The following is a 14,100-nucleotide window of genomic DNA, read 5'->3' as shown; positions in this document are numbered from 1 at the left end:
TTCAAAATAACAACACCCAAAATAATTTTAAGAGTGAAAACTATAACATCTAATTATTTCTTAATCGAGAATAAATGACCATTTATGCATGGAAACAATCATTTATTACCTCAATTGAAATAAAGAGATATTATTATTTCATCTTAAAACTCAATTGATTCAAATGTTTTTATTTTGAAAAACACATGCAAAAGTAAAACAAATTAAAAATCTATCAAGCAATTGATTAATTATTTATTTTACTAATATTTAATGAGAATAAGGATGTTCAATTAATTAAATATCTCGAGACGAGACCTTAGATTCGATGTAACAGCATTTTCTCGATGAGTTTAATTTAAAAGAACACAGTCTTTTCTCAATCCCTGAATTTTAAAAATGGATTCGATTTAATTGGTGTCACTTAACGGGATAAACTTTCGTTTTAAAATTATCGAAAGTAACTTTCTTATACGTTAAGATAGTTATTTTACGACAATATTAAAGCGATCGAATATTACCCTTAATCAATTTATGTTGATTCGAGTCAAGTGATGCTGATGAGGGTATCATATAAGATTAATCAGGATTAAAATGAATTAAATGCAAACAACTTGCAAAAATTAAAAATAAAATAAAAGTAGGACTAAAATATAAGTTATCATATTGTCATGCCAAAATTAAAATAAAATAAAATATACAAAGGACTAAAATGAACAATTTCAGTATTACAGTCTAAAATTGTAAATAATGGAAATAAATAAAACAAATGGACTAAATTAAAATAAATTAAAACTACATGGCTGAATTAAAAAAATAAAATATAATATGGTGCTCAAAATATAAATATGCAAAAATACATGGGCTAAAAATATAATATCCCTAAAAATAAATATCAGGCATAAAAGGGTAAATTTTAGAAACAATCCCTTTAGGGACTAACATGCAAAACACGTCTAAATTAAGGGGACTAAAACGAGATTAAACTAAAAATTATATAAAATAAATATAAAATGAGAAAATAACAAAAATGGTCCCCCAATGACTATTTTGTAAAAACACGGCAAAGTTCCCTAAGGGTGATTTTCCCTGAAACTTTCCTATATATACCAACTTTTTATTTTTTTTTATTTTTTTTTCATTTTAATTGTTTTAGGATTCCGGCCGGTGGCCAGTCGCTTACCTCCGTCGGCCGCCGCTCCGTCGCCTTCAACTAGGGGTGTTCATTCGGTTAAAACGGTGGCCGACCGAACCGAAATACCATTAATCGATTTTTTTTCTTTAACCATTAACCGAACCGAACTTTGTTTTGAAAGTATTAACCGAACCGAATAAATTTCGGTTAATTTTTGAATTAATCGAAATTCTTTAAAATTTTATAATTTAATATTTTTCTAATTAAAAAAATAATTTACAATTAATTTAAATAATATCTAATTATAAATAATATATAATTAATTTAATTCAAACACTTTCAATTTATTTTTGAGATTATTTTAATTAATTAATATTGGTTTGGGTTTTAAATGGGGTTTAAATGGATTGGACGGCTAAGTATCTTAATATAATTATATTTAAATGTTAATTCGGTTAATTAATCAATTTCGAACTGAGTTAACCGTTAACCGAATTCCAAAAAAATCCTTAACCGTTCCTTGACCGAACTAATTTGGTGGCCGACCGAATTAACCAAATTAATTTGGTTTGCTCGGTTAATTCGATTAAAATCGAATTTTGAACACCCCTATCGTCAACCGCCGTTGCGCCGTTGGGCCACCATCGCCTCTGGGGGTCGATGGCTACCATATTTCACCGGGAGGTCCGTATCGACCTCCCCATCTCTGATCTAGGGTCGATTTTGCGAAAATCGGCCCCAAACTCCACAAATTAAATCAAAATCGTTCAGTTTTCTTCACCCTAATTCGCCATTGTCCACCGTTAGATTGTCTCCAAACCAAAGTATGTTGTTCTACATTATCTCCTCTTCATTCTCAACGGTGGGATCTTCGAACGGACCCCTCCAACGCCGTGAACGACGCCGGTAACTCTTTCCGTTTATTCTTTATTTTATTATTATTTTATTTGAATGCTAAATAAATAAATAACTAAACACTAAAATAAACACTAAAAATTACCTTGGAAATTTTCAAATTTTTTTGCTTTCTTATTGTCTGTTTTTCGAGCTCTGGTATGTCCAAAAGGGGGAATCGAGTTTACAACATTTTCATTGGGTTTCAATTTCTAAAAATAGTAAAACATTAGTATTGGTTGACAAATTGGTGTTGCAGGGCTGATGATGTTGCTTCATGTGGGATGACCAGTAGTGGACCGCAATACGGTGGCTGGCAGCAGGGCTCGATCTGGACCGTTGGATGGGTCCAGATCCAACGGTTGAGCAAAGAGGCGGCTGGAGTGCTTGGGAAATCCTAGCAGAAATCCTAAATAGGTTTAAGGTTTGTTGGGTTCCTCATTGGGCCTAGATCGGTTCTGGGCCCATATTATCTTCTGTTGGGCCTCTGAGTTTGGGTGGCTGTTTGTATTCTGTAAAATAATAATAATAAAATATTATGTTAGTATTTTTAAATAATAATAATAATAATAACAATTATAATGATATATTAAAAGATATGACGAAAAACCAGTGTCTGCTTTAAGTTTAAATTCGTGTGTGTATATATATATATTAATTATGGATATAATAAAATCACAAAATATGCTCCTGTATAGATAATTCTTGAAATTACATAGATAGTAATTGATTACAAAGAAACACATGTATACAAAGAGGGAATGCAATATCAGTCCCAGATCATAACAACTGATATAACTACAACACCAAGAAGCACGGCAAGAAATTTAAAGGAAGGCGTGTCAAAGTAACATTTAGCTTGTGGATTAAAGCCCTTAGCAATCAGATGATTAATGGCAACATAAATGAAAACTCCACAGGCAAGTCCCATTGGGATAGCGTAAATCCAGTCAGCTTGAGTAGTGGCATCAATGGAAATGCCTATCCCTACACCTATGGGGCTGGAAACAGCGAAGGCAAAAGAGTAAGCACATGTCAACAAAAATGGCCGCTTTGGTAACATCTTCAGAAGTGCAATCCCCATAGAAATGGCTGCAAAAATTTTGTGCAGTGAAATTGTCCAAAGATTCCTCCATGCATCTCCCTTGGTACCTGCAAAAGACAAATTTATCGAAATAAGTTACACCGTGTTACGATTGGTTCTTCGTTGATTGAAAGGTATAGTAGAACTTACCTGCAACACCAAAGGCAATGCCCTCGAAAATTGAGTGAAAACACAATGCGAAAATAAGGAGTAAAGTATCTCCAAAGGACGTTGTCCTAAAGAAAACCGGATTATTCGAATCGATTCCTACATCTTTGGAATGCTCGTCATCAGCTGTTCTTCCTTCTTCCACTTCCACTTGCACTCTAGTGTCTCCTTTCACCACTTGATGTAACACTAATGATTATGCAATCACCAAGCATGGTGAGAAGATACCCCACCGATGCCAACATGAAGGCGAAAGGGTACGTTTTGGTTGTGAGATCACCGAAAGTTGCACTAGAATCGCTCAAGAAATGCATCAAAGAGGTTCCCAGGAAAACCCCACCGGCAAACTGTGTGCCTAAGAGGAGAAAACTTTCGTTCCATCGATAGAAATAAGGGGAAACCCCACCGGCAAAAGTTCTCAGTTGAAGAATGATCAAACACCATATTTTCACCAAGATTAAGCCATGCTCATGCAAGCTTACATGGTCACCGTTGTCCCCTTCGTGATCGTGTCCACCATGACCTTTGGTTATTGAGAACTGCAAGAGAAGAAGAAGAAGAATGAACAAGGACGTTGACTTGAGTTTTGCAATGGTGGAAATTATAGCCATGGGTATCACTTCCCCCTTATAAGTCTGAACGAGGAAAAGAGAAATAATATTATAGACCTGGATTTGCTCGCCACTTCCGAGTTTGCAGTACAGCATTGACTTTACAAAGATTGTAGTATTGTACTACACAGAATAACGATCAATTTGTTTTATCCGGGTTGGCTGGCTCACGTCATTCTTATACGGCTAAGTTATCGGAGGTCATGTGCAAATTTTTATAAAGGGGTCTTTAGATCTCGAATTTATTTTGGATTTCTATTTTTTAAGGTTTTTTTAATAGTAACAACTGATAGATATACTCGATAGTATTCTCGATTTCAAGGTCCTTATTTTTTAAGACCCTACGCATCGTGCACTTTGTACACCCTCACCCACGCTTCTGCTTATACCTATCTGTCAGTGGTGGCAGTGCCTGAATTGGGTTAGGCTTCACTTTGAGGACCCTCAACCCATTTCTCGATTGATCATATGATCATAATATCCAAATGCGATTTACTGGTTTCGTGCTCTGGTATTATGTTATTCGAGTAGTTTTAGTCCAATATAATATCATGATGACGACGACGACACAATGTTGTCAATACATATACTATTACATAGTGATTATCCAAATACATAAATTATTTCATTTTATAATATTTTATGTAACATTTCACAATTATCTTATTCTAAATGCCTTATTTTAGATTTTTTACAACAGTTTCCATAGACCATACTTCAAGAAGTTTAATTTATTTGCCATAATCCAATAAATAACAAGAAAACAAAGTTTGGAAAAAAATCCAGGGCAATAAACTAAAGAAGTTAACAGTGTAAGAGAAACAAATAGTTTAAGGAAAAAAACAATGTAAAAATAAAGTAATTGAAGGGGTAAAGTTTAGATATTTAAGAGTCAGATTTTACCGGTAGCGTATGTAAATTGTAATTTGAAAATAAAATAATTTACAGATATTAAGAAAAAAATACATAAATAAACCATAAGTGTAAAATTTTTAAGACTAAATGACTTAAAAGTGGCATCGAATCTAAAATGTTAAGGTGTCAGTTGCAGATTGCTGTTTCTGGAACACAAGATGAACAAAAATTAAAAGTTTCCACCGGCGTCAGTCGGGTCAATTATCCCTGATTTTTTGGAAATATAACAGTACTGTCATTAATTTCCAAAAATACTATAAGGTAAGCAAAAGAAAAATTAAAAGATGTCTCTCATATCTTGTTACTCAATCACCGTATTTAATTCCAGCCCCCTTTAATTGTAAAAAAACCCTAAAAGGGTTATTGTAAGAACCAATAACCGCCGCTGGATTTGATCTTAGCCGTTAACTCTTTCTCCCCATATTTAAAGCATCTTTTCACTCTCATCTTTGATCTCTGCTTCAAAAACAAAGCTTCCTCCCCTAGCTATATTACTATATTTTTAATTCTTCTTGTTTTTACTTGGTAAACATGACGCTCTTATCTGTTTTTTGTTGATTAATTTTATGATAGCAAAAATTGAAGAAAAATCTTAGTTTGGGTTTTGGTGTTTATGAGTTTGGGGTGATTAAAGTTTTGACTTTGACCCGTTTGGTAGCTTAAAGTTAGCATCTTTGGAGTTTGTAAATATGGGTTTTAGGTGTATTACCGTAGAATAGTTTTAGCTTTTCCGGTTTAGTATCCGATCATTGATTTTGGGAGTCTTGTTAAAGCTTAATGATCATTTAGGATTTTAATAATGTTTTCTGGACTGGGTAGGAGACCAATGGTAGGAACTGGTGAAGGATCATTTGGTGATGATATGGAGTCAGAGATGGGGCTATTGCTCAGCGAACAGCGGAGTAAGCAAGAAGCTGATGATCTCGAACGAGAGCTAAACTTGTATAGAAGTGGCTCTGCACCTCCAACCGTGGAGGGTTCACTGAGTGCAGTTGGCGGGTACTGGTACTGGGGCTACCGCTTTTTCAGCTCTTTTAGGAGCTAAAAATGGAAATGATTTTGCATCCGAGGAAGAGCTAAGGTCTGATCCAGCTTATCATTCATACTATTACTCAAATGTGAATCTCAACCCAAGGCTCCCACCTCCTTTGCTTTCCAAGGAGGATTGGAAGTTTGCACAGAGGTTGAAAGGAGGGAGTTCAGTGATTGGTGGGATTGGAGATAGGAGGAAAGTGAATCGGGATGATAATGGTAGCAGTCGGTCGTTTTTTTCAATGCCACCAGGGTTTGATGCCAGGAAACAAGAGAATGAAGTAGATGCAGAGAATGGGCATAGCTCAGCAAACTGGGGTGGTGATGGACTGATTGGTTTGTCTGGTGTAGGACTAGGAAGCAAACAGAAAAGCCTCGCTGAAATTTTTCAGGTTTAATGTTTAATCATGAATACCGTTTGTTCTAAGCTTTTTTTTTTTTTAATTTTGTTTAGTGGCTGCCTTTTCCTGCTGAACAATGGTAGTTTTTTCTTTAATTTAACATGCGTTCTTTAGCCATCTAATTTTCAGCAGTCAATGTGGTTGATCTTATAGTTTCATGTTCAATTCTTTTAAGGCTGTGGTTAGCATTTATGTTTGAGTTGTCTCGAGATTTATATTTTCATGTATTTGCGAAAATGATCATTTGTGTGACATACACTTATTTGCTATTCTACTGATTCCTAATCCTAAGGTTGTTATATTACTATGTGTAATACTTAGTAGGCATATTTTTAATCATAATATCTTCTTGTTCACGTATAGGTAGTTTGTTTATAGTGGTATCATAGACTTCAAAGCACTACTCAAAATCATTCTCATATGAAGTTTTAAGTTTTTAATCTTCCCTAACTTGAACCCTAATTTCTTCTTTTTCATGCATGAAAAATTTCTGGAACTTCTTCTCTTGGCTGCTGCAGTGAGTTAATCTTTAGCATATTTGCAGGCTGATTTGGGTCACTCTGCTCCTGTCACAAGGATACCGTCTCGTCCTGCTAGTCGAAATGCTTTTGATGAGAACTTTGAGAATTTAGGTTCTGCTGAATCTGATCTGGCTCATTTAAGGCATGAACTGGCTTCTGCAGATGCTTTAAGGTCAAGTGTGAGTGTTCAAAGTTCGTCTGCTGTCCATACTGTTGGTCCATCTTCTTCATACACTTATGCTACTGCAGTAGGTGCTTCCTCGTCTAGGAGTACAACTCCCGATCCCCAACTTGTTGCTAGGGCTCCCAGTCCTTGTTTGACACCAATTGGTGGAGGCAGAGTTGGTAACTTGGATAAAAGAAACATGAATAGTCCAAGCACATTTGGTGGTGTTACATCTGGGGTCAACGAGTCTGCGGATCTGGCAGTTGCTTTGCCAGGCATGACCCTGTCATTAAATGGTGCACCAGATGAAGGTAATCAGTTACCATCCCAGACTGAACAAGATGCTGAAACTCCCCAGAATTATTTTTTCAGTTTGCATGGTGGTCAGAATTATATCAAACCACAGACACACTTGAAGAAGGCTGAATCTGGCCATTTAGATGTGCCTTCAGCTAAGAGTAATAGGCAAGCTGAGTTTCAGAAATCTTCTGCATCCTCAAACGATTTTTACTTGAAAGGATCTCCTACTTCCACTCTCAATGGCGGAGGCAGCTTACCTACTCAGTTTCTGCGTGGTGGTGCAAATTCATCATTTCCAAACAATGGATTAAGTGGTTACTCTTTAGATCCTGGTTTGGCCTCTATGATGGCTAACCAACTTGGAACTGGCAATCTTCCAGGTGCATCAGCTATAGTCCCTGGAATGGACTCCAGAGTGTTTGGGGGAGGCTTGGGTTCTGGAAGGAACATTTCAAGTGCTGCATCTGAGTCGCATAATCTTGGTAGAGTTGGAGGCCAAATAGCTGGGAATGCTCTGCCAGCAGCTTATGTTGATCCTATGTATCTTCAGTATTTGAGGACATCTGATTGTGCTGCAGCACATCTTGCACCTTTTAATGATCCCTCTATTGATAGGAACTTCCTTGGCGACTCCTACATGAACTTGCTTGAGCTGCAAAAGGCATATATCGGGTCTTTGCTATCACCACAGAAATCTCAGTATGGTGTTCCATTGGGTGCTAAATCTGGTAGTTCTAATCTTCATGGTTTTTATGGAAATTCCACCTTTGGAGCTGCAATGGCATATCCTGGAAGTCCCTTAGCAAATAATAGTATTCCAAACTCTCAAGTTGGACTTGGTAGTTCCATCAGACACAGTGACCTGAATATGCGGTTTCCTTCTGGGACGAGGAATCTTGCTGGGAGTGTCACGGGATATGCAGGATATAACCTGGCCGAGAGCCTCACCTCCTCCCTACTTGAAGAGTTTAAGAGTAATAAAACTAAATGTTCTGAACTTTCAGAAATTGCAGGTCATGTTGTTGACTTCAGGTTTGTTCTTACCTTAAATCATGTTTTATGTTGCATATTGTCACTGACATTTTGATTCTTCTTATGAGTAGTGTGGATCAGTATGGCAGCCGTTTTATTCAGCAAAAACTTGAAACAGCTACAACTGAAGAGATAAATATGGTTTATGAGGAAATCATGCCTCAAGCTCTTGCTTTGATGACTGACGTGTTCGGTAATTATGTCATTCAAAAGGTATCCACTTCTTAATCCATTATACATCTGCTTAGTTGTATAATTTAATGCTTTATTTACCTTGTAAATTTGTATCTACCTACAGTTTTTTGAACATGGACTTCCAGCTCAGAGAAGAGAAATTGGTTGCAAGCTTTTAGGTCATGTTTTAACACTCAGTCTTCAAATGTATGGTTGTCGAGTGATTCAAAAGGTATATGATTGCTATTCTTCAACACTTTATTTCCTAATCATTGAGTGGCATGTTGAACTTCTTCTGTTGATTCTTTTCATTGAACAAGCTTCCTCACAATTGTTTTGCTGTTTCATTCTAAAAAAGATCAGCCCAATTTTGTAATTGATTAAATTAAAAAGTCCACGAGGTTAAGCTATGCTAACCATTTTATATAAAAATTCTATATGTCCTAATGTTTACTTTTGTAAATATGTGCTAACTGTGCTTCAATCACAGTAATTGTGCTTAGCTTTGTTATCACCTTTCCTGGTTTTTATATGGATTTCCTAAAAGCATTCATGCTATTACACGAAGAATACCACCCAACATTCTGACAATTATGTATATACTTTGTTTAATATTCAAGGCCATAGAGGTTGTCGATCTGGATCAGAAGATTAGCATGGTTCATGAGCTTGATGGTAGTGTTATGCGGTGTGTACGAGATCAAAATGGCAACCATGTGGTCCAGAAATGTATTGAATGTGTTCCGGAGGAAAACATTCAATTTATAGTCACCGCATTTTTTGATCAAGTTGTGACACTTTCCACTCATCCATATGGGTGCCGAGTTATACAGGTTCAGTACTTGTATATTATTATTATTATTATTATATATAGACCACTAGAACTGCTTCATGTAAACGAGCAATGTGTGTTCTGCATTATTATTTCTACTACTTGTGCAGAGAATATTGGAGCACTGCAAGGACCCAAAAACACAAAGTAAGGTTATGGGTGAGATTTTAGGATCCGTCAGTCTGTTGGCACAAGACCAGTATGGCAATTATGTTGTCCAGGTTTGTCATTCTTTTTTGGATCTGTTGGGACAAAAGTAATCTACTGAATCTGCTCTGGGTCTTCACTTTTTTGCATTCATGTCTATTAAAATACTGTCCACAATTGTATTTGCTTACTTTTTACAGTGTATCCTTGAAATTTGTTGATTTATATCTGAACATCTCAATGGTATTCATTGTACTAATTGATGCATTAACTGACCTCTACAGCATGTACTGGAGCATGGAAAACCCCATGAGCGCTCAATCATAATTGAGGAGCTAGCTGGAAAGATTGTTCGTATGAGTCAGCAGAAGTTTGCATCTAATGTTGTCGAGAAGTGCTTAATTTTTTGTGGTCCTGCTGAGCGTCAGCTATTGGTGAATGAAATGCTTGGTTCTACTGATGAGAATGAGCCCCTTCAGGTTCGTCTTTTTCTGCAGATATTTCGGGAATAGAAATACTATCCGGTTTCAAGTCTTCCGTGTTTGAAAAGAAAAATGCCAAAGATAACTTCACCTTTCTTTGCATCAATGGAGAAAAGCCATGAACCACGATGCCTTTATCTGTAATTTGGCGATCATTTTTGTTGGTGAGAATCTGTGCATACATTCATATAATAATTTAGGTGCATTTTTGGGGTCAACATTCATACACGTATGGAATGTTAATAAAGTTTAAGAAAACTCTTAAAATTCTACATATCACGTGGATGGCATATATATATATATATATATATTAGATTGATTGCATTGTGCTCAGGTTTTAGCTTTTGTTAATTTTCTATGGAGATTGTTCCTGTAGAATTTCATGGTATCCATTTCACATCATTACTGAGCTATTTGTGCATTCCAGGCAATGATGAAAGATCAGTTTGCGAATTACGTTGTACAGAAAGTGCTAGAGACTTGTGATGACCAGCAACGGGCGTTGATCCTTTCTCGAATTAAGGTCCATTTAAACTCATTGAAGAAGTACACTTACGGGAAGCATATTGTTGCACGTGTAGAGAAACTGGTTGCTGCTGGAGGTGCTGATTCTTCCTTGTCATTCGTGATTACTAATCAGTTTATATTTATGACTCTGTTCATGTATGGCGTAAATGAGTTTATTAGTATAGCAACTTCGATACAAAAGTTACCAACTCTCTTTTTTTCCAATGTTGGCTTACATACGTCGAAGTCTTTTAACATTGATTTTGCATTATTTTCAGAAAGGAGAATTGCTGCCCAGTCTCTGCACCCGTCTTAAGTCGGTATAGGGACATGTTTGTACAGCTAACAGAATCTGCGTGAAGCTTTCCCCTCTTGCTTTCGTCTTCCACATAATATCTAATGGCCACGGTTCTTCTACCTATCTTCTTAGACAGGTAAGAACTGTACGAAAACAATGTTGTTGCTTACCTTGTATCGAAAAAAGAAAACTGTACATTGCGTAGCTCTTAAGGCTTATTATACATAGAAATCGAGCAAAAGCTGAGAGTTTCAGCTATTGAAATACAACTGATGAATACACATGAATATAATGCGACTGTACAAACAAATATTGGAATGTGAAGAGCTTTTTATGTATAAAAAAGGACAGCAAAAGCATCTTGATTAGTAAAAAAACCGTCTTTTACTCCTAACAAGACATAAATTGCATCCCTTTTGGGCTTAAGGTATTCACATCTGTTCTCTGAACGAAAAACATGCTTGAGTTCACATCCAATGAGGGAGTTCATCAGCATCCAGCAGTTAATCTGCATTTGAAGCAGCTAATAATTTGATTTGGCGTTATTAACAATACTGGCAGCTGCGAAGCGAGAGGATTAGATTCTTTCGGGAAGTGGCGTGCGTCTTGTTATCTAGTTGAATTGTTGAGATGCGATCAGATTCATCGAAGGCATAAACATTACAGTAAGTTCTCTAACGTTAGTCCATGAAATACTCAGGACGAAGGAATTGGGGAATCATCTTTTAGTGGACATCCTAGGAAAGAAATAAAATTGCGATGAGAATGGTAAAATCACGTGAATTATTAATATTTTATTATGACGGTGTTTAAATTCGTTCCAATAACAGTTAAAGATTTGGTTCAAACTTGAAAGGGATGTATTTGTTGATTTGTATTGTCAGTCCTAACTAGAGTTCTTTTATCAGAAAAAATGATTGATTGAAATAGAACAATAAAAATAAGCTAGGATGGAGAAGAAACATATTTTTTTACTATTATTTTTCATTAGCCTCTTGTTGCGAGGATATCTTCGTTTGATTTCCCACGCGAGAGGTAAGATTTAAGTTTCCAAACCTGTTTGATTGTTATACTCACACAGTTTGATTATTCATACTGTTCACTGGTGATGTCTTATATATTATGTACGATAGTCTTAATATACGACTAAAGAAATGTTAATATATTTTTTTAATATTTTTGGTAAAATATTATCTAATACATTATTTTTTTTACCGAAAATATTAATATTAAGCGCTACTTAAAATGTTTAATATTTTCGGTAAAGTGTTACCTAAAACATTACTTTTTTCTATCGAAATATTAATATTATATTTTATTGAAAATTAGTTAACAAAATTAATATTTACAATAAAAAATAATATTTTATATAACATTTTACAAAAAAAAAACATTAACATTTTAATAAAATTTTTATTAATCGTATATTAAGAATGTCCTCGTTCACCATCATTCTCTTCTCCTACGCTTTTTATTTTTCAAAAACGAAACAAAGGTAAAAACTTTCATTTCGCACGTTCCCCAAAATACCCTTAAAAGTGCACCTACTTTGCTGACTTGGCCACTTCTGTTCCATACCAACCATGTCCGTTTCCGTAATAAAATCCCCCGCAACCGCCAATCTAGCTCGACCGACTTCATTTTTGCTACCCAAAATCACTTACGTGGCGGAATATAATTGGAGAATCCTGATTTTGATATTTATTAGGATATCTAACAGATCAAATATATCCGGCTAAGTCGTCCCACCACTAGACCAATCTGGAAACCAGACAGTGCACCTTTCTTTGCCCTATCTTTTGTCGCTTCCTGCCAAGCAGCCACCGATTTTCTCACAAATATCTGAATATATCTCTATAGTTTCCACCCTTTTCTTACCGATCCAAATAAAATTCGACAAATAATTCTAAAAGACTTAAAAAAATTATAATTTAAAGGCCAAAAGCTGATAAATAATATGGGAGAAGAATTTGAAGCTAACGGCCGAAACGATGAAGCCACTGCAACCGCCACCGGCGCCATCGTTGATGATGAAGATAATGTTAACGGTAGAGTTCTTGAATGGGAGATGGGATTACCTAACTGCGATGATTTAATTCCGTTATCTCAATCCTTAATAGCACCGGAACTCGCCTCCGCTTTCAGCATCTCGCCGGAGCTTTGTCGTACTGCTATTGACGTCAACCGCGCTTCACAGGACACCTTCTCCTCCCTCTGCTCCACTGGAGCCCACTCTTCCACCACTAATAGCAATAATAACAATTTCATTTCTTTTAATGACCCGATGGTAGTTGAACAGGAAGGGGACGGCTCGGGTTCGGGTTCCGGATCGGAAACTAAGAAAATGAGGAAGATGGATAGTACCGAGGAGGCGAATTCAGCAGTTAGGACGACGGAGAACTCGGACGATCCATTAGGGAAGACATCGAAACGATCCCGCTTAGTGTGGACACCGCAATTGCATAAGAGATTCGTCGACGTAGTGGCTCATTTAGGCATTAAAAACGCGGTTCCCAAAACAATCATGCAGTTAATGAACGTCGAAGGCTTGACCCGCGAGAACGTCGCCAGTCATTTGCAAAAGTATCGGCTTTACTTGAAAAGAATGCAAGGACTAAGCAACGAAGGCCCATCGGCTTCAGATCAGCTGTTTGCTTCAATGCCGGTGCCGCAGAGTATCCATGAGAATGGAACCGGTGTGAAAGGAGGAGGAAGTGGTAGTGTGAATAGTAACGGGCGTTTCGGAATGGCTATACCGATGCCTTATGGGGCACCTATGATTCCGGTGCCGATTTACAGGCCTGTTAATCAAGGAGGGAATCATCATCAGAATGGATATCAAGTGAATTCGTATGGGATGCTGCAGGGGAGAGATTGGTCTGGTGGGAATAAATATGGGTCAGTTGGGTCGTATCCCCATCATCTATAGTTCAATTTTTGTTCGAAGGTCTGTTTTTTCTTCTATCATTTCTTTGTAATACGAATGTTCGGCCTTTATTGATTTTAGTTGACTGTTAGTTATAAAAATATAATCTGGTTTTGGTTGAAAAGTCTTAATTTTTGTAACCAAAGGAAACTTCCTTTTGGTGGAAATTGAACTGTATCATGCTAATTTAATTTAGTTTACTCAGAATCGATCCTTACACTGAATCGAATAATTAACTCAAAAGAAATTTGAATTAAATTCATACATAGTGATATTTGAATCTGGAAACTTAACAGTTTTCTGGGCACTTCCTTAGAAATCATACCAAGTTATGAATTGTGGGGCTAGTGGGCATGGATCGCTATCATTGCTTTGGGAAAGCTAGCTTTTCTTTGCCATAAGGGTTATGGTTCACCGGTTATACAACTTGGTGCTAGCCAAGGATAACAAAAGGATCACATGTTGATAACAAAAGCATCTTTGCACTTATCCAAAT

The 14,100-nt window shown here is 36.4% G+C and overlaps 1 protein-coding gene and 2 pseudogenes across 1 annotated transcript in view; 2 read left to right on the top strand and 1 right to left on the bottom strand.

Moving 5' to 3' along the window:
• Positions 1–2,693: 2,693 nt before the first annotated feature.
• LOC120137175 lies at positions 2,694–3,871 on the bottom strand (annotated as a pseudogene).
• A 1,253-nt stretch (positions 3,872–5,124) lies between these two features.
• On the top strand, positions 5,125–10,942 carry LOC120137174 (annotated as a pseudogene).
• Positions 10,943–12,622: 1,680 nt separating this feature from the next.
• The window catches only part of LOC120137182 (transcription factor PCL1-like), a 5,730-nt gene continuing 4,252 nt past the window's right edge, over positions 12,623–14,100 (top strand). Inside the window, exon 1 of the mRNA XM_039152996.1 lies at positions 12,623–13,684. Within this exon, the coding sequence (XP_039008927.1) occupies positions 12,636–13,607 (972 nt within the window). The 5' untranslated portion in view covers positions 12,623–12,635 and the 3' untranslated portion in view covers positions 13,608–13,684. The remainder of the gene's footprint in view (positions 13,685–14,100) is intronic.

This window comes from Hibiscus syriacus, unplaced genomic scaffold (assembly GCF_006381635.1).
Source record: "Hibiscus syriacus cultivar Baekdansim isolate YM2019G1 unplaced genomic scaffold, ASM638163v2 tig00110652_pilon, whole genome shotgun sequence".
NCBI lineage: Eukaryota > Viridiplantae > Streptophyta > Magnoliopsida > Malvales > Malvaceae > Hibiscus > Hibiscus syriacus.
Note: the sequence above shows the minus strand (reverse complement) of the source record. Positions and strands in the feature narration are given on the sequence as shown.